Source organism: Melopsittacus undulatus, chromosome 7, assembly GCF_012275295.1.
Source record: "Melopsittacus undulatus isolate bMelUnd1 chromosome 7, bMelUnd1.mat.Z, whole genome shotgun sequence".
NCBI classification, from domain to species: domain Eukaryota; kingdom Metazoa; phylum Chordata; class Aves; order Psittaciformes; family Psittaculidae; genus Melopsittacus; species Melopsittacus undulatus.
The window spans coordinates 24,994,612-25,019,397 of record NC_047533.1 but is presented as its reverse complement, the minus strand read 5'-3'; the positions used below and the strand labels follow the sequence as shown (position 1 = coordinate 25,019,397).

General features: G+C 40.6%; 1 protein-coding gene across 4 annotated transcripts in view; it reads right to left on the bottom strand.

Moving 5' to 3' along the window:
- The window catches only part of LIMCH1 (LIM and calponin homology domains 1), a 182,399-nt gene that overhangs the window by 89,834 nt on the left and 67,779 nt on the right, over window positions 1-24,786 (bottom strand). For all 4 annotated transcript variants that reach the window (XM_031048955.2, XM_031048952.2, XM_031048954.2 and 1 more), the window contains exon 3: window positions 18,387-18,456. In XM_031048955.2, the coding sequence (XP_030904815.1) occupies window positions 18,387-18,456 (70 nt within the window). The remainder of the gene's footprint in view (window positions 1-18,386; window positions 18,457-24,786) is intronic.

The window sequence follows — 24,786 nt, the reverse complement described above, 5'->3', positions numbered from 1 at the left end:
GTTTTAATAATCTGTGGTGTTCAAGGTTTGATAAACATCAGAAATCTCTTTGCTGCTGTTACATGATACCTGACAGACATTTTCCCCCCACTCATAGCTTTGCATTTTCATGCCAGCGTTACGTAAAACACACTAGACTTCTTTAATGTACATGTTGGGGTCTCCTTGCAAATACTTCCTTCCAAAAGAAGCTGTTCAAGTCCAAAACCCACTAATTTTTTTAATTGGCATTCTGTACTGAATGCAGTTCCAGCACATTCCGTTTGGAAAACCTACATTATTGTTTTTACTTCCATAAAAAAAAATAAAATAAATAGAAAGCTTTCACATTTAGATGTCTAGAATTATTTGGAGAGGAAAAGGAAGGGGAAGAAAATCAGCAACTTTCAATTTGCTCCAAGTGTATTTTACAGACAAAATATATGTGCAAAAAAGTGCTAAGTAAATCAGTGCCCTATCTTAACTTAAATCACATACAGTGTAACTGCTTAAATTACTAAATACCACAACACTCAATCCATGTATCTGTTGTTTCTTTGTCATATTTGAAAACATACTTTGGTGTCATGGCCATAACTGTCAGTCGCCTTGAATATCTCCAGTTTGGAGCTTTTTAATGGCAAATATTAAAGACAAGATGAGCTACCCAACAGTCTGGCAGTGATTTATTTTCCAGCCCTTTTCAACCATCAGTAAAGCATTCCCTTAGGTATAATTGAAGAACTGGCACAAATATTCAGGAAGCTATGGTAGCTGCAAACCTAGATGGACTATGCAGAATAGCCAACTTAAATTACTAGTGTTCATTAAGCCTGCAGAGCTCATGCAGATATGCCTTTGAAGGGCCATTTGGAAAGCAGGATTCATGGACTACATCTGGATGCCAGAGTCATTTGCAATTGGGAAGTCTAAGCTTTCAGGAGGAATAAAAAGTAGTACAATAATACATTGTATTTAAGAAGCAGAATTTCCTCAGATTAATGGGCATAAAATCAATGGTTAAAACAAGAGGGAAAGAAATGAGCTCCTCTTTAATACAGTGTATTTCTATTGCAGAAGACAGCAAAGGATCTCTTCTCCTATGGGACAGATATTCCTGTTGTTCAATTTTATGTCAACACACTAGCGATATACTCAAGGCACACTTCTGCATCATCCACTCTCCCCTAGGGATGCACAAAGCAACAAGGGTAGGGAAATGAATACATGAAGCACACCAAGTCTTCAGGAAGAGGAGCTAAGAAGTGGAGATGGCAGAAATAGCTTGTCACATTTGTTGGTGAAGGGAAAAGAAAGGGGAAGCAAATCAGCTATCACTAACTTCATCCCTAAAATTTCAATTCATACCCTGTCCTCTGTCCTAACCAGACTTGAGAGCACCTTTTGTGTGTAGAGGAAGACGGGCAACTGTGCTTACAGTTGAGCTTACCTGGGTATAATCAGTGGCTCCTGCTCAGAACAGTCACACTTAAGGCTAGTAGAGATGTTCATGCACCCTCAAACAAGTTTCCAACTCCTCACCTACTACCTTTGCAATTTAAAGCTACATTCTACAGATCAGGGTAAGACTTAGCTAATGGAGAGTGCATAAAGAAAAAAGATAGATTTAAAAGTAAATATTTTTCCATTTCCTCAACAGAGAGATGGGACTTAGGAGTTCATTTGATTGTTCAGAGACAGGTATACCTAGACAGCAGAACCAATAGAGTCCAGCAAGATTATTAGGCCAGGCTCCATGGGCTGTGAAAGCAGTTGTACTAGCTCCAGAGCCAACAAGAAGCTGCCAGCAATTTAGCTGATTTAAAGCACTGCAGAGCCCAAGTCCCCAGCCAGCTCACATGTCTCCAAACTACTCCTGCAGGTGTGGATTTCTGGAGAACGCAAATGTTACACATGGCTACCCAAAATCATCTCAAGGCCAGTGTGACTTAGTGGCTTTGACAAGCACCTCTGTGCTGCCTTTCCTAGCAACTGGGGAGTATTTATCAGACGGTATTGCTTTGCTTGAATGCAGAGACCTAGCTGAGGCTCAGCACTGTGCTAAAGCTAATCAGCCCTTAAATCTGGAGACCCTACTAAGAGCTACTTTGGGCTTACAAGGTCAACAGATGTAGCCCCACCTAAACATAGGGGATACAAGGCTGTGCAACCACCTTAGATGCTATGGTAACACTGCCCAAACTGCAACATGAGTCCAATCACCCAGGAGGTACCAGATCCTGGGCACACGTGGTCTTTGTACGTGTACATGCCAGTCAGCCCAGAGCTGCAGAGGGGCTTCAGTATGCCCTGTGCCCTGCATATGAGTACAGAGATCCTGGAGTCAGCAGCGCATGAGCAGTGCCTGCTTCCTGGAGCTTTTTGCCTACCTGGAAATCCCTAAATGTGTTATGCTGCACTGTTAAACTGATCTCCTGCCTTTGGGCCACTTGTCCCTTAACAGGAGAGATGCTGCTGTTGAGCAGCAATCCTGCAAGAGCTGTCCTGTGGCTGTGCTGAGCCAGGGTGCCAGATGCTGCTGCCAAACCCAGTGAGTTGCCCACACCCACAACACAGAGGTTATCCAGGGTTTTCCATTCTCTGTCATATCCCAAACTCCACCTTCCATTATCCTGAATAGAGCAGTTGACTGTTTTTCCTCTTATTTACTTCCCATCCACTTATAGAAGCATAGAATCATAGAATAGTTAGGATTGGAAAGGACCTCAAGATCATCTAGCTCCAACCCACCTGCCATGGGCAGGGATACCTCACACTAAACCATATCACCCAAGGCTTCATCCAAACTGGTCTTGAACACTGCCAGGGATGGAGCATTCACTACCTCCCTGGGCAATCCATTCCAGCACCTCACCACCCTAACAGTAAAGAATTTCTTCCTTATATCCAGTCTAAACCTCTGCTGTTTAAGTTTCAACCCGTTATCCCTTGTCCTATCACTACAGTCCCCACTGAAGAGTCTCTCACCAGTATCCCTGTAGGCCCCCTTCAGATACTGGAAGGCTGCTATGAGGTCTCCACGCAGCCTTCTCTTCTCCAGGCTGAACAGCCCCAACTTTCTCAGCCTGTCTTCATACTTTAGACTGGTTCTTTTATTCCTCCAACTTGTAAAGTTATAAAGGACAAGAATATTTGTACACTTATACAAAGAGAATAAAACATACTGGAAGCTGTGATGGAGAATACTGCCACAGTCTTTGAAGTTCTCAATCTGCAATTTGCTTACATAATAATTTGTACACAGGCTTAACTGCTGGATTTCTAATATTGCTCATCAAAATTCAGCCAAACAAAATAGAATAAGCAAGGTGAACTATTCATGGGAAGATAAAGTATCTGCAAGAACTTTTTATGCAAGTATGAGAACACTAAGAACTCACAGTTCTTAAAAAATGTGTAGAAGTCTGGAATCCAAGAAGTTTCAGTTCTCTAAGATCATATTTTAGAAAGTAAATTTTAATCAGGATTGCATGGCTCAAGAGATTGGGTAACAGTATTTAAAAAAGCAAGTGATTAATCTCTGATCAACCAGAGGGTAAGGACTAAAGAGCATTTAAGGTCTCAAACACCCCCGGGAACTAGCCAACTTAATCTAATACTGTGGGTGCTGACTCCAGGCAGATTTAGGATTTTGTGTCTTCTTACACACATTCCTCATGCTTATGAGTAGCCTCCAAATTTCATCCGAACTACTTCGTTATCTGCCCCAAAATTCTGCATTAAAGTTATGCTTTGAAGAGCCAACAGCAGTTAGATCCCACCTTTGCTGATAACACTATGCCAACAAATACCTTGTTTCTCTGTTTTCTTTCTAACTGCATCTGTGTGTTGTTTCTTAATTATAAACTTCTGAAGGCAGAGACTTCAGATGCCATATAGTGTCTAGCATAAGAGCGATAAAGGAGACCTGTACCAGTAAGCTGACACTCTGCAGGAAAACAGGTTTTGATCACTGTCAACTGCATCATTCAAAGATCTGCAACACTCAGAAATTGAGGGCAGGCACATCTACAGCTCCTAAACTCCCTTCAAAATAATAATAATATTGGATTGGCTTTTCATCTTTTGGTTGTTTTAGCCAGAATGACAGATCAAGGACAAACTGGTGTGACATTGCTGAAGATAACGTATCACACATTCTAATACAATTCTGCTAATACCTTACTCAAATTTTTGTTTGACTGCAACATTTCTCTGAAAGGATGTAATTACCTTGCTTCTTTCTTGTCTAAAACTCTAGTCCACTGACGTATCAGATTCCACCCAGTCACTATTCAGTACTGTTAAAATAACATACAGGCGTGCACACTAAGAAAGAAGATCAAACTAGGCTGCTTCTTAAAAAAAACTGAACAAAACAAACCCCAGCCTCCTATAACAAACTTTGCCGTGTGGCTTTCTTACATAAGTCTGTTACTAAACACTGACTTTTGTAACGAATTTTACTTGTTCTTTTGGTGCACATTTATTTATTTACTTACTTCTTTTTGCCTCTATATAGACTTTTATAAAATCTCTGACAGCACTCCCCAGGAACCATCCATTTGATTTACCAGTTTGCGACTAGTTTTGCCAATGATGGATGCAATTTCTGCATTTGCTCATTATTTTTTTATGAATCACAGAATGGTTTGGGTTGAAAGGGCCTTAAAGATCGCCCAGTTCCAACCCCCTTCCCTGGCCAGGGACACCTTCCACTAGACCATGCTGCTCAGAGCCCCATCCAACTTGGCCTTGAACACTGCCAGGGATGGGGCAGCCACAACTTCTCTGGGCAACCTGAGCCTGTGCCTCACCATCCTCACAGTAAAGAATTTCTCCCCAGTGTCCAATCTGAATCAACCTTCTTTCAGTTTAAAGCTTGTAAAAAGTTGTATTAATATATGTCCTTGTAAAAAGTACAGTTTCCAGTACATAGTGTCAACCCTATAGGGTTTTCGGTTTGGGGTTTTTTTGAGTGTTCTTTCTGTTTGGTTAGTTGTTTTTTTAATTTGCTTGTATTTTCTTGAAAAATCAACAGCACAGCAAAACAGTCTATCTGTGTCTGATGCATGTGGACTCTCAGGATGTTGCAAGTTATGCTTTTCATGCAGTTGTTATGGTTTAAGAAGCAACTTCTGTCTGACCTCTTTAGGGGTAACAGGAGAAACTTAATGAAAGAAAACATCCGAGTATTGTACAGAAATAAAGGGAATTTTCTACTTCTGCATATGTCAAGTAAAAGCTGTATAAATAATTTTTCTAGATCAGAAGTTGAGAGATTTTATTACCTTGTGCTACTGTCCTGTGCAGGCAGTTTTTTAGCAAATTTTCATAGCTTGTTTACAGTGTCACCTCAGTGATATCCAGAACTCCTTGTTATCTCCACAAGGGTCAAACCTCTGACATGTATTAATTACACTGAAAATTGCCCTAGATTACTTGAAACCTCAAATAACTGAACCTATTCATCATCCTCACTTTTAAATAACAGAGGATATACTGTACAGCGGTGCTAATACTTTGCAGCTGATCCCTGTAACTCCAGAAATTAGAATATAAATGTCACTATTTACCTAGCAGGTCTGTCAACTTTCATCTGGAAATCAGACTCAAAAATCACAGAGTGTTTATGGCATGGTCCTACTCAATGTGTGGGACAGGAGCAGACAGGAAGGACAAAAAGGTTAAAACCAAATATCACTGACCAGCATTCCTGGTCCACGCACTGCTGGCCAAGGAAATGGAGCTGCTTCACAGTTCAGCCCTCCCTAGTTGCCAGAATGACCTTGGATCATTCCCATAGTTAGCTAAAGACTAGCTGATGCCTGCACAGTAACTCTGTGTCCTACAGACACTTGAGCTTTACAGTTCTGGCTACTAGGCTCCATCTTCTCATGTCCATCACCCGGCAATCAGGCCTGCAGCTTCTCCCTGAAGGCACTCACCAAGCAGCTTCACAGAAACCCCTACACCTGCATTACTGGGGGTTGAATGCAAAGATCAGGATGCAAAACTCTACTGGAAACTCACATGTTCAGCCAGCGGCAGGCATTAGCTCTAAGATCTCTAATGCTGTTGCTAGGCAGAAGTGGTAAAGTTAGGATTGGTTTTGGAAAAAACAGCAAGCCTCCTTCCAGCCAAAGCAGAAATGGTATTCAAAGGACAACAGCAACAAGGCAGCTTTCTTTAAGAGAAGGTATTAGAAATATCCATGAGTGCTTGGTAACACCCATGGGATTTGTTAGGTTACACAGCCAAGCTACACAGCATCCAATGAACCCAATAGTTATAAAAGGCAAGAAGCAAGAGCACCAGCAGCCCAGGATATCAGTTTAAGGCCTGAAGTTTGTTGCCCCACAACAGGTGCAAGGGTGAGATTCACATCTGGCACTTGGTCCAGCGTGCCTCTCAACACACCAATATGACTTCACAACACAATAAGTCATGTAACATCTCTCTAGCTGTTGCAGTAAAAGGAAACCAAATAATACCAACATCATGACTGAAAAGGAAAAGAGAGGGGAAAGGAAGAAAAACATAATGTTTACCATCAGCCTTATGTGGAAACACAAGCTTAATCTAAATTGTTCTTGAGAAGTACTACAATTCAAAGAGAAAACCAAGGTGATGAAGGAGCATGCAGAATGGACTGAAAAAAGCTGAGTTGAACTCAGTACACACTTGGATGCATGCACACATTTAGCAAGTTCAATACTCTTCCATTATTGAAAAGCCTGAAAAGAAAACTCCTTTTCACACATTGCACAGTAATAAATCAGTGCACATTATTGCCCCAAACAGAAACTGACATTCACCAGCTAAATAACAGTGCTTCCCAAGTGAAGTTGAGGCGGTAAAAGCAAAGACATGGTAATAGTGAAGACTTTAACAGAATGACACCACCTGAAATAACTGAGGATTACCTCTGTACTGCAATATTAATTTTCCAGACCATTATTTATATTGCTTGCTCAGAAATGAATGTGTAATTCTCCTACTAAGCTGTGGGACAGATTTCCACACAGTATCACAAGACTATTCAGCTTTCAGAAGGTTAATAGTTAATGTCTTTGATACGCTTCAGTCAGATAGTTCAGCCTACCACAGTATTTTTGCACAAGCAATTAAATAAGCTGCTTCCTCTGCAGCATTAATTTTAACAGGTTTACAATGGTATCATTAGACCTCTGGACATTTAAGAGGAAGCACATTACAATTGAAAAGTACCATGCCAAGCAGGAAGCAAGTGGCTTCAATCCAGGAGCACTGAGGAATGCAGAAGGCAAGGAGAATTCAGTGGCAGATAATTCAGCCTCTATGAACTCATGACCAGAGCACCAGACTGCAGAATTTTACTGAGCTCTTAAACCAAAGAAATAACTGCACACGGATCTTTAAGGCACTAGTTTTCCACTAGTTTGCCTTTTTGCTTGTTTGCTTTAAGCCAAGGAGATAACTGCAATGTGATCTTTGGAGCAAGATACGTTCCATCATCTGCATTCAGCACGCAGGCTCCTGCTAGTGACATGCACATCATCTGACAGAAATCCACTTACACTGCCCGGAAAGGTTTTCAGCATAGAAACAGTACGAACAGTTGCTAGCAGACATAAACTGCAACAGACTTCACTGAGTTGATTCACAGCCAGGAAGGGGATTAGAGACAGCATTCATCTGCCCCCATCTTCAGCACAAGGGCTGGGATCATAACAGACTGTTGCTAACTCATGCTTGCTCCCTTTTCACAAGAGAAGGTAAAGGAAGCTTAAGCCTCCCTGACCCATTTTCAGGTGGCAGATCTGTTGGTCTGACCACACTGTGGAAACTTTTGTCCCTGCTCACATCACAGTGACTGTTCAGATTAACTGGAAGGCACCCTTTCTTTTCACATCTCCAGTGCTACTGTTAGCCAGTTATCAACATTCTCTAGACCATATCACATGGATTTTATGAGCAGCAGCACCTCCCTCTCACATGCTGTGAGAATGCAGGGTAGCATCAAATAACAGCACATATTCTTACTCTGGTCAATCCCATTTACACTGAATTTAGCTCTCACTCTCTCCAATAAATACTGGCATCTAGCTGTTCCCTGCAGCAGAGGCTACATGTCACTGACAAAGACAGTTGAGGATCAGAGATGGTATTTATAGCACAGACCTACAGACTCCAACCTGTGAGAGGCTATCCAGAATTAGGGAGTGAGAGTACTACTAAGTATAGTTTTAGACACAGACAACCTTTAAGCTGGGGATTTCAGGATGAGATTTTCCCAGGTTTCAGTGTCCTTCAATTCTGGCCAATAACTTAAGGATTGCATCTAAGTTTAAACTCCCCAGCTGCAGTTTTGAAACTACTTATCAGAAACTGATCAAATAACATCTTCCCCAACTTGGTGAGTCTCTTCCTTCCCTCCTGCCTGCACTCCTGCTCATGCAGCTACATGCTGCAAGATGAAGGAGAAAGGTATTTTTCAACCTGATCAACTGACCACTCTATAGTTGATAACTATAATGCTAGTGCTGACATAGTAGAATCATGTACCGGCATCCACAACTCTGGGCAACCTGTTCCAGTGCCTTATCACTCCCATAGTGCAGAATTTCTTCCTATTATCCAATTTGAATATACTCTATTGCAGTTTAAACCTATTCCCCCTGGTCCTGTTGCTACATGTCCTTGTAAAAAGTCCCTCTCCAAACTTCTTGTAGGCCCCTTTAGGTATCAGAATGTTGCTATAAAGCTTTCCTAGAGCCTTCCCTTCTCCAGGCTGAACAACCCCAATTCTCTCAGCCTGTCTTCACAGGAGAAGTTCTCCAGCCTCTAATTATCTTCATGGCTCTTCTCTGGACTTGCTCTAACAAGGCCACATCCTTCTTTTGCTGGGGGCCCCAGAGCTGAATGCAGTGCTCCAGGTGGGGTCTCATGAGAGCAGAGTAGAGGGGCTGAAGCAACACCCTCAACCTGCTGGCCACACTCCTTTTGATGCAGCCCAGCAAACAGTTGGTTTCTGGGCTGTAACGGCACATGCTGAGTCATGTTGAGCTTCTCATCAACAAACACCCCCAGGTTCCTCTCCCTGGGGCTGCTGAATCCAGTCTCTCTCCAGTTTGTATTTACTCTTGGGATTGCTCTGACCCAGGTGCAGGACCTTGCACTTGGCTTGGTTGAACTTCATGAGGTTGGCACTGGCCCACCTCTCAAGCATATCAAGATCCCTCTGGATGGCATTCCTTCCCTCCAGTGTATCAACTGAACCACGTAACTTAGTGTCATTGGCAAACTTGCTGAGGGCACACTCAATCCCACTGTCCATGTCAGCGACAAAGATGTTGAACAAGATCAGTCCCAAAACTGATCCCTGAGGGACACCACTTGTTACTGGTCTCCACTTGGACAATGAGCTGTTGACGGCAAATCTTTGTGTGTGACCATCCAACCAATTCCTTATCCACCTATATAAGCTGAAGCACTTGCTGGTGGCTAAGCACTAAGTGGCTGGAGCGCTTGCTGGTGAAGACTTGGGCAAAAACGTCATTACATACCTCAGCCTTCTCCATGTCCTGCACAACCAGGACATTTCCTTCTGAAGAAGGCCCACATTTTCCCTAGTTTTGTCACCAGTGTACCTATACAAGCTTTTCTTGTTGCCCTTGGTGTCCCTGGCCAGATTTAATTCTATAGAGGCTTCAGCTTTCCTAACCTGATCCCTGGCTGCTTGGACAATTTCTCTGAATTCTTCTAAGGCTACCTGTCCTTGCTTTCACCCTCTGTACACTTCCTTTTTGTGTTGGAGTTTGTCCAAGAGCTCCTTGTTCATCCACACAGGCCTCCTGGCTTTTTGACCTGACTTCCTCTCCTAAGCTTGGAGAAAGTGAGCCCTGAATATTAACCAGCTTTCTTGGGCTTCTCTTTTCTCCAGGACTTTATCCCAAGCAGATACCTGAAGAGGTCAAGGTCTCTTCTCCTGAAGACCAGGGTAATGAGCTGGAGATAGAAGTTGTCATCAACACATTCCAGGCCCCTACTGGATTGCTTATGCTCTTCTGTGTTGTCCCTCCAACAGATATAGGGGTGGTTGAAGTCCTCCATGAAAACCAAGGCTTGTGGACATAAGGATGTTCCTAGCTATCTTTAGAGAGCTTCATCTACTTTCTGGTCAGGCAGCCTGTAGCTGACCCCCATTACAGTGCCACCTGTCTCTTCCCTCCCTTTAATCCTGATCAATAAGCTATCATCACCTCCCATGCCAATCCTTCACTGAGCCTATATCCTTCCATTCCACCACTCCAGTCATAGGAACCATCCCACCACATCTCTGTGATGCCAGTAATATTATAGCCCTGCAAATGTGAGCATGTCTCTGACTTCCCTTGTTTATTCCCCATGCTATGTGTGTCTGCACAGAGGCCTTTAGAAGGTGTAGGTAAGTCTAATCCACAGCAGCTGAAAGCAACCACAGCCTCAGGTTTAGTTTTTCTTAGGGACAAAAGCTGATACTTCTTTTAGCCTCAAAGCATGGATAGCTGGATTTCTGCTTATTTTATGTGTGCTGGCCCACACACATGTAGCACATCATCTCAGTGTTTCTTTTTATAACCTCATTGGAAAACAAATCAATTTTGCAACAAGTTACCCACAGATTGCAGTTGTCTGGGTACAACTCCAACAGAGCCACATTCAAGTGACACAGCTGCAGACTCAGGGCATCCAATTCCTCCACTGAAAACTCCAGAAGGTGGCACACGCCTCCAGAGCATGTAGTATTTGCCCAATTATTGGGCATATTGGGCATAAGCCTCAACAATGGGGTTTGTCCTGAGAGTTTGTCATTCTGCTCAGGAGGCACTTCATTTCTAAGACAACAGCTGAAGAAAGGCACTGGATTCTTCATTCAGTGTAGCCCTAAGCTACATAGGCATTTTGTTTGCTGAACTATTATTTTTTTCTGATACTTGCAGATACTTAGAGATTACTTGTCAAAAGTAATTTGCATTTCTGAAATACTCAACCAGAATCAGCAAACCAATGTGATGCAAGTCACGGTTGAACTTGCAGGAGGACACTTTAGGATCTGAAGTAAAATCTAAAACTTAATCCAGTGGCCAACGTGCATTTTTCATGGGTAAAAAGTGAACTCCTGCTGGAAGCCAGTTGCCTTGCCCAGATAGAGGAAAGACAGGTCATTTACAGTAAAGATTAATGACATGATAAGTGCAAGTTAACATTTCAGCTGCCTAGCATTAGGGCTTCAGCAGCAGCAGTGTCTTTCTTTTTGCGATTTTCAAATGTTATCCTTGGAATCCTTCACTTCATTAAACCTCCTATGTCCATAAAAAAAGAAAGCAAGCAATTTTACATAAACCTTTATTTATATGGTTCTATAAATAACATCTTTGTGAAGTCACCTGACAGCCCCCAAACCAGGGAGACTGTTTAAGTAAGTACTTTTTCCTAAAGCACGGAGGTTGGCTTTGCCTTCTAAAGGCTGGGCAACAAAACAGTGTCCATGTAAAATGAAAAAAAATTCAAAGAGGAGATCTTGTGCAGTGACCATCCTCCCTTGGTTTTAACACACAAAAAGTTCCCTTTACCTCTGTATTTGCATATTAACATTTTAAGTTATTCATTGTGAATAAAGCCATTGAAGACTCAAGTTGGGAGAACAGTTTAAAACCAGACTGTGAACGACACAGGAATGCCTGTGATATTTTTGTAGGTGTTATTTATTATTTGCATTAGCATACTGTCTAGGAGTTCTGGCCATGGAGCAGGATTCATGGGGTGAGGTGTTAGACGAAAAGAGACTAGCAGATGATCTTTGTCACAAAGAGCTTACACATATCATTAGCATTTGACCAAACCAAGCCATGACATTCTCAGCAGCAGAGCTCAGCAGGCTCAGGGCACAGCTTAAACTGACTGAAACTGCTGCACTTTTGAATCCTAACCAGTCTAGCCTGGGAACAGGTCTCAACAACACGACAATGTTCGCATTTGTCCACAGCAGCTATGGTTCACAGCTGTCCTTCAAGTGTGTCCTGCAAACCCTTACACCATTGGCTGGTGCCATCTGACCCAATCAGGAAACTGTTCTGCGTGTTCTGGATGCTAAATAAGACTTCAGCTTTCAACAAGGAACAGATTCCTGGACACTGGCAGAATGAGACAGTATCCTTAGTATGAGGAGCAGTGGTGCCAGCTAACAAACAGCTTAGCTTGGGTGCAGTGTTAGCCCTGCAGTCAAAAAAGCATCCAGAAGAAGGGACTTTAAGGCCAGCAGTGAAGTTGGTCTGCAGAAGCCCATGCTGAGTGCTGGATTGGGCCAGGGGTGCATGAAGCACACAGAAACCTGGGAGGGACCAATAACAGCCAATTCAGAAGCAAAGAGGTATCACTCCCAAGTTTCACCCCCAGACATCATAAACACAACACTCCAGCTGGTAACTGAGGACAGAAGGGACTACTCATGGATGTTGGAATAGCTCACGAATCAGAGTGCTATGATGAACACAAAGACTACTATGAGCTGGCTGAACTCACTTCTCTGAGGGGATGCATTATAGCTAAATGCAGCTCAGAAAATCAAAAGCAAATAAGGTGAGGTCACTTACCTCCCTTTGGGTTTTATTTGTCTGTTTGGTTTGTTTTCCTTGATAGGTCATGTTTTTTTTTTTTGTTTCCTATTATCCCAGTCTCTCTTACATCCATGCATCAGGTTAAAGTTCAGACTGTGAAGACTGGGCAACAGAGGCTGAACCCAAGTGCAGCACATCTCCAGCACGTTACTGTCACGTTGATGATTAATTTCCAGCATGAAAAGTATGAGAGTTTTGGAGCGAAACCAAACACCAGAGCAAGCACATCCATTTCAACCAATACAATGCTAAATGAGATGCCAGCATTGTATTTTGCATTTGACTCACTAGCTTTTCCTCTAAATGGGAGGAGAGCAATTCATTCTGGACAGCACTAACATGGTTAATTGGAAGCAATAAAAAACTTCAATTCCGGATGAATTTCAACGTAAAGTTTCAGTTTTGATTGGTTTGCATCTCATTTTGCCTCACCAATGCTGCTTTCTCTATGTTTCCTACCAAATTTGAACTGATGTCTGTTTTCCTTTTCAGTGATGAATTAACTACAGCATCTCTGTAGATTGCTCCACACAGACTCTGTATACAAACAGCCTGGTTAGGAAACACCTGCTAGTTTACTTTTGTATCCTTCATGAATTAGAAATGTTTGTGAGTATAGCATGCAGCCAAATTCACTAAACAGGAATTTTATAAGATATCTCTATCCATCTCAGGTGACACCAGAAGAAATAGGCAAGGAAATGTAAACAAAGAATGAATTTGAAGGCAGAGTCTAGAAAGCTTGGGGGGTAAAAAACCCAAACATACAAGGACATAATGATATAAACCATTTTCTTCTAAGGATATCATTGTTTTAGCAAACAGATACAGTATGTGATGAGTCAAAGTACACAGTGCTGTTCTGAACCACTGGCCAGACCCTAAGCATCATTTTAATTCAGTATTGGATATCAGAACCAAAGGCAGGCACAGATGTAGAGAAGCCAATTACCATTCAGCTAGGAAGACCCACAGAAACCATGGCAGAACGGTTTGCACAGCATTTTGCTGTGACACTTTGCTTTCCGTCAGCATTCAGAAAAATGCTTTTCGGATGTGAGTGCTAAGAACTTACCGGTTTTAGACAGTTAGGAGGTTTTGCTTTCAATTACTTCACACATGCCACAACTTACACAAGACTTTTTTTATAGTTACAATTGTCCTGGCAAATGAACTTGTCCAGCTGCAAGAAGTACAAAATAATTAAACAGAAATTATCATATTATGAATCTAGTTATTACAGTAGGAGCAGGCTCTTTCCAGAAAGTACTACAATGAATTAAAGGGAGAGTGAAAAATAAAATGGAATAATGCCAAGATAATTTTTTAAGGAAAAAAAAAAGTAACAACTGGCATATGAGTGGAAAGAGTGATAAAAATAATGCACATCAGTTAATTTAATCAGTTAAATTAATATCTTCTCTAATTATTTTTAATTCTGTGAAATATACTGCTATGTTTGGGTCTTGTAATTTTATTTTCAGGTTCATATCTGCAGGAAGGAAAAGATCTCCCTTGCTGAACCTAATTAGAAGCACAAGTTCTGAAAGCTAATATGATGCTGAAATTTCTTTGGGATACTGCACTGTCAAAAAAATACTTGAATTTATGCAGCGGTACAACATACAAGCAAATCAGCAGCACCAGCAGACAGGTAGCTTTTCTTAATAATGTTCATAGCAAGTTCCCAGGGAACACTTTGCCAAGAGAAACTTCCTAGGAAAATAATCACGGAAAAAAACCCACCTTGTTTTCAAAGGAACAAACTTTTTTAAACAGCATGCTACGGTTCTGTTCATCCTGGTGCAACAACCATGAAACCAGGTGACTTTTGCAGGGCTATTTTTTTCCATTGCTAAATCATACCAGTGTCATAAAGTTGAGTACCGTACAGAAGGTGAAAACTGGATGTCACAGTAAACAGATTTTTATTCAGTAGTGCTGAAACACGAGCCAAGATCCAAGCTAAAGTTCAGGCCTCCAACTTTGTCTTGACTACTTCCTACTATTATATGTGAGATTCTTTCACACAGCCTCTGAAGTAAGTGTCTGAGCTCCTGTGGGGATTGTTCAAGGAACTGAAGTAATGCTATAAACTCTCCTAAACCCTGTCAAACAAAAGATAAGGCAGAACCTTTTCTTTTCTCACAGAGTGGCTTTATTCAGGGACAGGAAACAAAAACTAGAATATTTTTTTATGAGGAAAAAAGATAGTCAACATACAGTGGTTAGCATTATAGAGCAAAGCTTACCCACAATGATGCTGGAAATCTCCTATTTCTATAGAATTATATATATAAGGCATAGCTGTATAAAAATGTAATTAGTAGAAACCTAATGAATTAGTTCTGCCCACTATGAATGTCATACAAAATGGAAGAAACCAACAGCAAGTCACTAAAAAAAAATGTTTGTTTTGTAAAAATCACTTATACGTTAATTATATTCCTTGTACTCTAACAATCCATTGTTGTAAAACTTCTGCAGCTTCAGATGGTCTTTTAATTTAATAACTCAGCCAAAATACTTTTCCAGCCTTGCACAATGAAATACATGAAATGATGCTTCTGGAAAGCTGACAGTCTTAAAATAAAGATGTTCAGTATCAGTTTCTCACATGAGAAAACTTCTGGCAACACAGCTCTTTCAGCAAAGCCTGTTACTCCTACCTAGGTTTAATATGTTCTTTGGGGGTTTTGTGAATTTGCTTTTTGGTGGGAGCACTAGCTTTCTGGATTAGTGAATACTGAGCAGGAATGAGAAAGCATTTCATCAAATTTAATACTCGCTGTAAGTCTGAATACCAAACCGTTGGTCCTACCTTTTATTTCATTAAAGCAATGTATCATTTCTGCTGTGATAAAAACATCAGTCAGCACTTCTGGAGATCAAAGCAAATTACAAACAAGCCTGCAAAGCTGAACATATGTAATTCTATATGTAATGCTGCATACAGTCCACATCCTGACTTCGACTTGCAACTAGACAAAGATCATCTTTGTGCATTTATATGGCGTGTGCTCAGTACAGTGGTTTGCAGATCCTCCAGTCCTTACTTTACCACTACAAGACTAAAACCAGTAAGTTTTGCTTACATGATTGGTGTTCTGGTAGAAAAAAGGTCTGTAAATAACCTGCTCCCTCTCAAACCACATGAGGAAGTGACTGGTAAGCATTTCACAATAACTGCAGATTCGTTTAGCTTTAAAGACTAGGAGAAGTTTGCAGAATTCAATCTGTCAGCACTAGGCCAGTTATACATAATGCTTCACAGCAGTGTTATGAGAAGTCACTCAAACGTGAAATATAGGCAAAAAATTTTTACACCTGATAACACTTAGCTAAACATCTCAGCATGCCTCCAATACGGGCTTCAAGTTTACTGCTACTTTCCTTGAATATAGCATACTTTATTTGTCCTTACAATAACAAAGGAGAAAAGTAGGGTATCATCTGGAGAATTACACTCAAGTAGACATTTTGTGGAGCTAGATAATGTATGACTGTTTTTGTCTCTAGAGGTTTAATATAAAACAAAAGGCACTTTGAGTACTTCACAATCACTCATAAGTTTTAGCTCCAACCCTGTAAAAAAAAAGAAAACCTACCCATTGTCTCTGCTAGTGAACTAAATACATATTCTAGCAGCAAATGAATAAATAAATTAATAAATTCTACTTGAATAACTAAGTTACATTTCTAGGCAGAAGCAGTATCTAGGAGTTCAAAAGCATGTATCTCACACAAGGCAGAAAAGGTACTGAAGCTTTCACAGTATTTCTATGTCTACTAGAGGAAATCATACTCACTGGGGTGAAATAACTGGAAAGAAGTAACTATATACTATGCAAGCCAACCAAGGCTAAGATAATAAAGAAAAACTCACAATAAATGAAAGAACGTTCCTCATATGTGGTCAACTAACTAGGAGGTGTAACTGCTTCTGGACTACAGCATCAATATTGTAGTTTTAGACACATAGAGAAAGTACAGGCAAGAGTTAAAAAGGAAAGATACACACTGTACTCAAACATACTGCTGATGTCTGTACTTTAAAATAGTTCACCATAAATATACATTAACAGACTAGCATACTTGATTATTTAAATTCACACGCAATCCTTAAAACAGCCATTCACCATGGTAAGTAAAAATTGGCAACAAGGTCAGCAGGTATGGAACTAGACACCTTCAAAAGCAATGGGATATTTGGATGGCTTGATTTGCTAGGAGCCATTTATTCACAGAACAGTTAAAAACACCCACTGGTAATGACAAGAAGCCAGAAGCACCAGTGAACTTCTGTTATTTAGCAAAGGAATTACTAAAGGTAAGTAGAGGACACAGGTACAGAGGTAAAAATGTCACTGTCCAACACAAAAAAAGATCTACTGTGTCATTAACAGCCTGAAAACCAGTTGGGTTCTTTTTGATAATGCTTTGAAAATACACATCTTGCAAGAGGCATTTATCTCAAGGAATGAGAAAACTGCAAACACATCGTGACTTTTTCTATGTCCTTCCTACTACAACCACCTTACCTTTGGGATTTTACATATGAATAGGAAAAAAAACAATGTAATTGAATATCATCCTCTTTAAACAGTCATAACAAAAACTGAGTCTTTCCTGAAAGGGAGCCAAGGAAAAGAAAACTGCACTACTGGTATCTTTTGCAGCTGTTTATGTCGAATATTCATTTCAAATAAGACTGTGTAGGAATAAAACTCGATGGGTTTTAGAGGCAAAACAAAGGCACATTAAGAAACTTCAGAGAAAGGATGGTGAGGATCACAACTTAAATCCTAATACTAGGTAGAATTCAGGCAGAAATATGCCTGTCAATCTACAGGGTTGAATAGCCTTAAAAGCTATGTAATAACATTAGAGAAACAAAAAATTAATGTAACAAGGTTTCTAATACACTGAAACATTTTAATGTGGCTGATATAAAGGAACATTAACCTCATCTATCAGCAAGTAATACACACTGAATCTTACACAACTAAACTACAATGTTAGTAATGCCCAAACAGGAAGGAGCCATGTATGTGAGTATATCATTAGTCTAAATTGAGAATGGCCACCTTCCACATGCTCAAGGGTACTTTTATTCCCAGCCACATCACAAGGGAAAATCAATGCAGCCATATTTCTATATGGCTAACCCTGTTAGACCAAACGCCTGCTGACACCCCCACCTTCCTCCCAGCTGCAGGCACAGGACTGTGCTACCCTTTGAGGTGACCTCTTGAGCACCCGGCGCCACTGAGAGCCCACGGGCTGTCAGCACGTCCTCTGTGGTCTTCCTTGCTTATAACAGATTTTAGCCAACTTTTACTCTGCCCTTAAAGTCAACATAAACCAGTTCCCTAGACAGTCCTGTAATGAATGTTATCTGCAGACTGTGGTATTTTGGGGAAAGAGAAAATGAGACAAAATATACAAGAAGTTTTCTTTCCAGAAAAATATCTTTTTGTGGTGATGGCTTCTAACACACTTTCCAGTGTTTCTAAAGCTATCACCACAACTGGGAGATGACATATAACCAGGAAAACCTCAAAAAATACTCTGCCTCTTGAACACTGCCCTCTTCTGAAAAAAAGACCGTCAAGTTTTAAGGTGACTACACAGAGATTTCTGAGGGGCTGAGTTTAGCAGGTTAGAAGAATCCAAATTACAAAAATAATTGCTATCTGAATTACACAATCAATAAAATCAAGGTGCAAAAGAAGCACTGGAAGATTTTTCATTTTATATACTTACCAAACCTGCAATGGGGGTCGGTAGTCTATTGATCTTTTTTACCAATCCCGGCTTTATTGCATTCAGCAACCTGTTACAAGAAAGGAGTATTGATGAGTGGCAAGTCACAAAATCCAAATTATCAAACATTTGTCCCAGCACATAAGGATTCCAATATGGCTGGAAAGGAAGACTCTCCCCTTTCTTCCCTCCTGAAAACACGTGTGAGCCCAAGTTCTACTACTGAAATTAAGAAAGACTGGGAGGAAAAATACTCACAGGACAGTGCCTCAGCAATATTTGTTTTCTATCCTAAAGTGATCTAAATCACATCAGTCTTGACAGGCTCTGGGCGAATTGACACATCAGTCTGACTCCACTGCCTAGAGGCAGGTCATGCCTGTAAGGGCCTGAATGCAGACACCCAGAAGGCATCTGGGTATCACAACAGTTTGTATCTTGAGAAGAGCATTCCTGCAGTTTCTGCACTGCAGGCAAGTGAGAAAAGACATATTTTATGGGTGGGTTGTCTATTTTTCTGCAACTGTACTTCAAATTAAATGCCATCCTTGCATATGTTGTTGAGAACAGAGGTCTCCATAAAATACAAGTGTAAGAACACAAATAAGAAGGCAGCCCAAAAAAAACACCTCATCATGAAAAACATCATTAAGCCAGTGACAGCAACTCCCCTAAACACAGTTCCTCACCATCTATGAACATGTTATGAGAAGTGCTGACATTGCCCATTGTTAGAATATTCCAGAAAACTACTAAACCCCTAAAAGAAGGAAATTTTAATTATAAAATCCTGTTGCAACAAACACTGTTTCTTTACCACCTTTTCCCCAAAAGAAAATCCTTATGCTTTTTATCCAAAGGAAAATTCAACCAGTCCCATCCATTGGGAAGGAAGTCTTCAGGTCAAGATTCTCACTTCAAATTCAAGATCTTAGAAGGGAAATAAAGATGTCTATGATAATTTAAAACTCTATAGAAACAAGAATAGCCACTATGGAAAAGAGCAATCTCTGTGCTGACACTGTCTCCATTCAAGAACTGACTCTTCTAGCAGCTTACTGTGGTAGTAAAATGATTAATATTTAATATTTGAGAGGTCTGGCTAAGAGGTTTATCCTACCTAAAAGAATATTCTTTTCAGCTAAAAAGCTAACAGTCTGTGATTGTTTCTAACTCCCTACTTCTGAGCTAAGATAACATAAGGTATGCCACCAAGAGTCATCTCTCCATAATATCAGGCTATTTACTGCTGGATTCCTTCTTAGGACTGTGGCATTTTGCAAGCTCGTTAAGGAGCCCATCCCTCCAAGGGGTGGACACCTGGCTTTGTTAACACTGAAATGATAATCTTCCCTCAGGTCTTTCTTTTTTCTCCAGAACAGTATACAGGTTGGGTTTCTGCAATCCCTTGGAGAGAACAGGGGAGCAGAAGGAGAGACGCTATTCTAAGTGTTCTCCATGACCATAGTTAATAAAGCTTCTGTTCAACTTGTCCTGAATTGTAATTGTGTTATTACACACTCAGAGTCCCTGTATCTTCAACACCACTGTAATCGGGAGCAGCAACAAACCCAATGGGAATGGCATTGTTTTGGTGTTTCAGGTATTTTCTTCATCTTCTTGCAGTTAAAAACTCTGGAACCCTGGAATCACTGTACTAGTCCTGACTTTGCTTATGGTAGAATCTAACACTATTATGTCCTTAAAACAAACAAGGAAAGAATATACTATTATACACAAGCAATTCACTTTTTGCACAGAATGGCAAGAAAAAAACCTGCAATTTTATTTCACAGCTGGAAAACAAATATTACTTCTTTTCCCCCAAAATGCACTAACCTTCTATCCTTGCACAGTAACAGCCTTTTAGAGCTATTCTTTTCCACTTAGCCACTGCAACAGGCAACTTAAGATTTCTGGGGTTTTTTTTTGGCATTTTTTGTTGTATTTTTTGTGGGTTTTTTGTTTCTTTTTTTTTTTTTTTTTTGTCAGAGCACTTCTTACCAAATACTGTAGCTCTGCTTTGATTTCAATCATCTATATGCTTATTCTTTTCAGGAAAAAAACAGATTTATATGCTAAGCATCCCATTTTCCTTATTACTCAAATGGGTAATATATCAGTCACCTCAACCAATATTGCAGGTGAAGATCAAAAGCCACACACAATAACAGAAGTAAAATAAAGAGGTCTTAATGGAAACCTCAAATGCCAAAGCTCATTCTAAATAAATCTTCAAAATACCTTGTACAGGCTTCCCTGTGAAATATGGGAAAAGGATAAAATGAGAGGAAGGAAAGGAGCAGGGAATAAACAACATTTTAGATTACCAGTTGGAGTCTGAAGAGGGAGGAAATGGGATGGGGCAAGATGGAAAAGCCTGAGGAAGAAAGGCCTCTATTATTAAAATGTTTACCTCCTGTTGGAAACATCTCCAAACAGTCTGGCACCAAAACCCCCAGGACTTGCTCACTGCAGAACGTGCCAAAGAGAGTTTTCTTCCAGAGCAGGCTGGCTGCTTCTGATATATTGCCTGATCTACAGCAGCAGCCCAAATGCCAAACTACTGAGTGGCTTAAGCTTGCTCTGCCACCAACCTGGCTGAGAACCCACACTGTTTATGCAGAGTGTCTCAATGGTCACCTTCACTCACACAATTACTATCCCTTCCTGCTTCTCAGAAAAGCAACTGAATGCACCACTTCCTACGTAGGTCAGTACACACACAACAAAATTGTCTATGCTGATTTAGACTCATATAGAGCATCTATCTTGATATGTAAAGTTTTGTGAGCTCTAACAGATTTTTGTTGAAATATGGGCAAACAAAACCCCTGCCATTTTACACCAGGACCTGGTGCTACGGCCCAGGGGCAAATGCCTGCATGGAAGAAAACACTATCCCACACCTTCCTGTGGCACTCCCCTACAACTCCAGGTCCACGCTTTCTTGCTCTGTCAATCCTACCCAGCCCCAGCCATGTCTCAGGTTGACAACTGATAACTTAAACCATCAGAAATCTTGCTGAATGGATCATTCTAGGACATTAAATTAAATCTTTAAAAATATATTTAAAAATATATTTGTATTGCAGCCATCCCTGAGAAAGGTACGAAAAACACAATGGCAGGACAAGTATTAGAGGAGCAACAGAGAACCCATCAGCTTCTTCATCAGCTGAAACACACACATTGTTCAGTGCTTTATTTTCACAACATTTACAAGTTAATCATACCACCTTGGTACCTGGTCAAAGAGAGCAGCCTTGCTACAACATACAACTGAGGTCCCATCCCCAAATCACTTTAGACAAGTTATTTTCACCACCATTCTTGGAGCAAGAAGACACTTGACGGCACTTGCTCAAAAAACATACCTAGTTGATGGCACATTAAGATCCTCTATCTGATCTGTCGGGCCAGCTTAGCAATACTGATCAGTCTAAGGAAGGAACTAAGGTCCCAGCTGGCAGGTTCAGACAGAGGGCTGAAGCACAGCAGGTCCTGAGTTGAACTGAGTACCCACCAGTTGCAAGCCCAGATTTTCCCAAGCACGAATTTAGCTATATTTTTTTTCTTACATTTGTGTTGTTCAAACATAGAAAATCCTCAAGCAGATGTGCATCTTCCAAAAACCAAAACCTTTGCATCACTATGTACCACATTCTGCTACGCCAAGGTTGGTGAGCTACTGTATAAATGGTCAGAGTGTGGAACTGTCAAAGTTGCAACAGAAATGTTGGTTTTGTTGGGGCTTTTTGTTTGGTTGGAAATTTTGTGGGGTACTATTTCTCATACTTCTGCGTCTAGGAAAACAGATGGCAATGGAACAAGTCCAACCAAGCAGCCCTGAGAGATAGCAAGACGGTATGATGTTAAATCTTCCATTGTTTTATCCTTTTTCCATCCCCTTCAGTAAGATACTGCTAATTTAAGGTCTCATTCCACAAGATAAGAAAATTTTGGTTGAAATAAACCATAAAACAATGCCTTTCTATACCATTTTCAAAAGGAGAGATAGGAACATTCTTCAGGCTTGATTTTTTTTTTGGTAGCTGAGGTTTGGTGACCAGCAGACATTTTAGAGATGACTGGCAAAACAAACTTAGGGAGGAACTGGGGAAACTTTAGCCTTCAGCCAACTTGCTTCTCACAAAAATCATTCTGGAGTATTAAGTTACTTACATGAGAAGTAAAATGACACCGGGAGGAAAAAAGAACAAAAGTATGAAGACTAATACTTCTATTGAGCCTTTTGGGTACCTGATATTACCAGAGTTTCACTGCCATGACCAGAGAGAAGAAATTATTATGAAATCTCAAGGAACTTTTTAAGAGTAAAAGCAGAAAAGACATGACAAAAAGAAATACAGATAAAATAGTTCTCAGAGGAACTTAAACCAAATATGATGAAGGAAAAAATATACAAACAACAAATCAACAATATCGAACACCCAAAAGACAGTAATTCAAGCCAAGAAAAAATAAAGCCTCTTCAGGCTCCATCCATAACACCTGAGTCTCTGTACAAGACCTGAACTATTCTCTAGACCCTTTAAACACTCTCTGCTGAGATTTCTGCTCACCACCCCTAGTATGTATGCACCTGTCCTAACTCAGGACAACATTCTGTTCTTCACTTCCAAAAGTCCTCCTGTCAACTTCAGTCCAACATCTACACAATCATCCTGCTTTTCCCCTGCACCAGGTGCTGGCTTGGATTCTTCTGTAATTAGGTGTTAAATGAAGCACAGTAAGACACTGCATATAAGCTAAAACCTTACAGATGCCTTACCTCATGGAAACAGCAGGACAAAATGCAAGTGAAAAGCTGCTCCATCCCCACTCACAGAGAGAAGCTAGGTCATTTCCTTCCCCCGATAAAAACTAGCTCTGGTAGGTATGGGAAGAATCAAGCGATCTATTTGGTGCTGTCCCCAAGGCTTGGCATTCAAAGAGATAAGCTATCTCCACAGCAGGGCAGACAAGCTGAAGTCAGTACTAGTGCTGTGTGACTAACTTATTAGACCTTCCTGGGGTTATTTATCACCAGTTAAGAATTTGAAAAACTTTTGCCAGGAAAAGAAGGCGTTTCAGGCAACAGCTGATAAAAGATCTAATGAAAAGCACCAAGACAACTGCCCACAAAATTCTTGCAAGAAAGCGTCAGTTAAGAAAATACTCCTAGTAGGGCTGCTAAACCCCAGCTCCAGAAAGCCCTTGTTTCTAAGAGGAAATGGAAGAGAAGTGCTTTCAGAAAATAAGCTTCAAAAATGGAAAAAAAAGAAAGGGTGAAGTGATGTGTTCTCACAGCTCAATCCAGGCTGGAGGGATGGGTGTCCAACAGAGTTCTTTGCTCAAATAACAGATCATATTCCTAAAAAGAAAAGCTGACTAATGACCCGATCTTAAAGTAAAAGGGCATTTCATATTTGAGAGTTCAGGAAATTCTATCCACAGTAAACCTTAATGGAGACATTTCTCTTTTTAAATTAAGCTCTACAGATTCCCATTCTTACAAACAGCCTTTCAGCACTTGATAATTATTAGCCCAGACAGCTCCAGCATCCACGCATTTTAAAGTCATGCTCTGATGGCAGCTCCAAAATGCCCCCAAATATTGCAAAGGAGAGAAAAATCCACTATTAGTCTTAAAGATGAACAAATCACATTGAAACAGCAGGCACTGAAAATTCAAAATATTTTGTTGCAAAGGAAGTGGTAAAGAATTTTCAAAATACAGAGATCACAAAAACATTTTTGGGAAAACATTCTTCAGGGCTTGATAATGATGCCCCTGACATTACTTATTTAGGATCAGATGAACAAGGTGCTTTTCTAACAAGGAGGACAGAACTGTGTCCTACAAAGGGCTTATGAGTAAAAGGTGAATGAAGAGCTATGCAAATAAGCAGCACTGAAAAAACAAGTATGCCAAACACAGAACAGCATGGGTCTTGCTCTGCCAAAGACTAAAAATATGAAGAACACAGAGGCCTTGCAGAACAGCTTAAGAAAGGCAACCAGGAAGACTGTGTATAAATAGCTTTGAAGCTATTGATACAGAACCTACCACTGTAACAACAGACGCAGAGAGCATCCTATGCACCTATGGATTTGCAATTCACACACAGTTTTACACTGAGTAGCAGTGGCCATGGATAATTGTCCAAAATACATAGCCAGTATAACATCCATTCTTGGAAAGCGGAAACCTCTCACAGGATTACCTTGCTTTGCACTTGAGCAGCACTCCATTTGAATGGGTCAGTGTTCCACAGTTTCTTGCCCTGTCAATTAACCAAGCTGCCCTGAAAAAAACTCTACTATTTAGTCTGCTGAGATGCATATTATTTTAACATAAATACAAAGACAGGCCATTCTGGCTGTACCCAAGCAT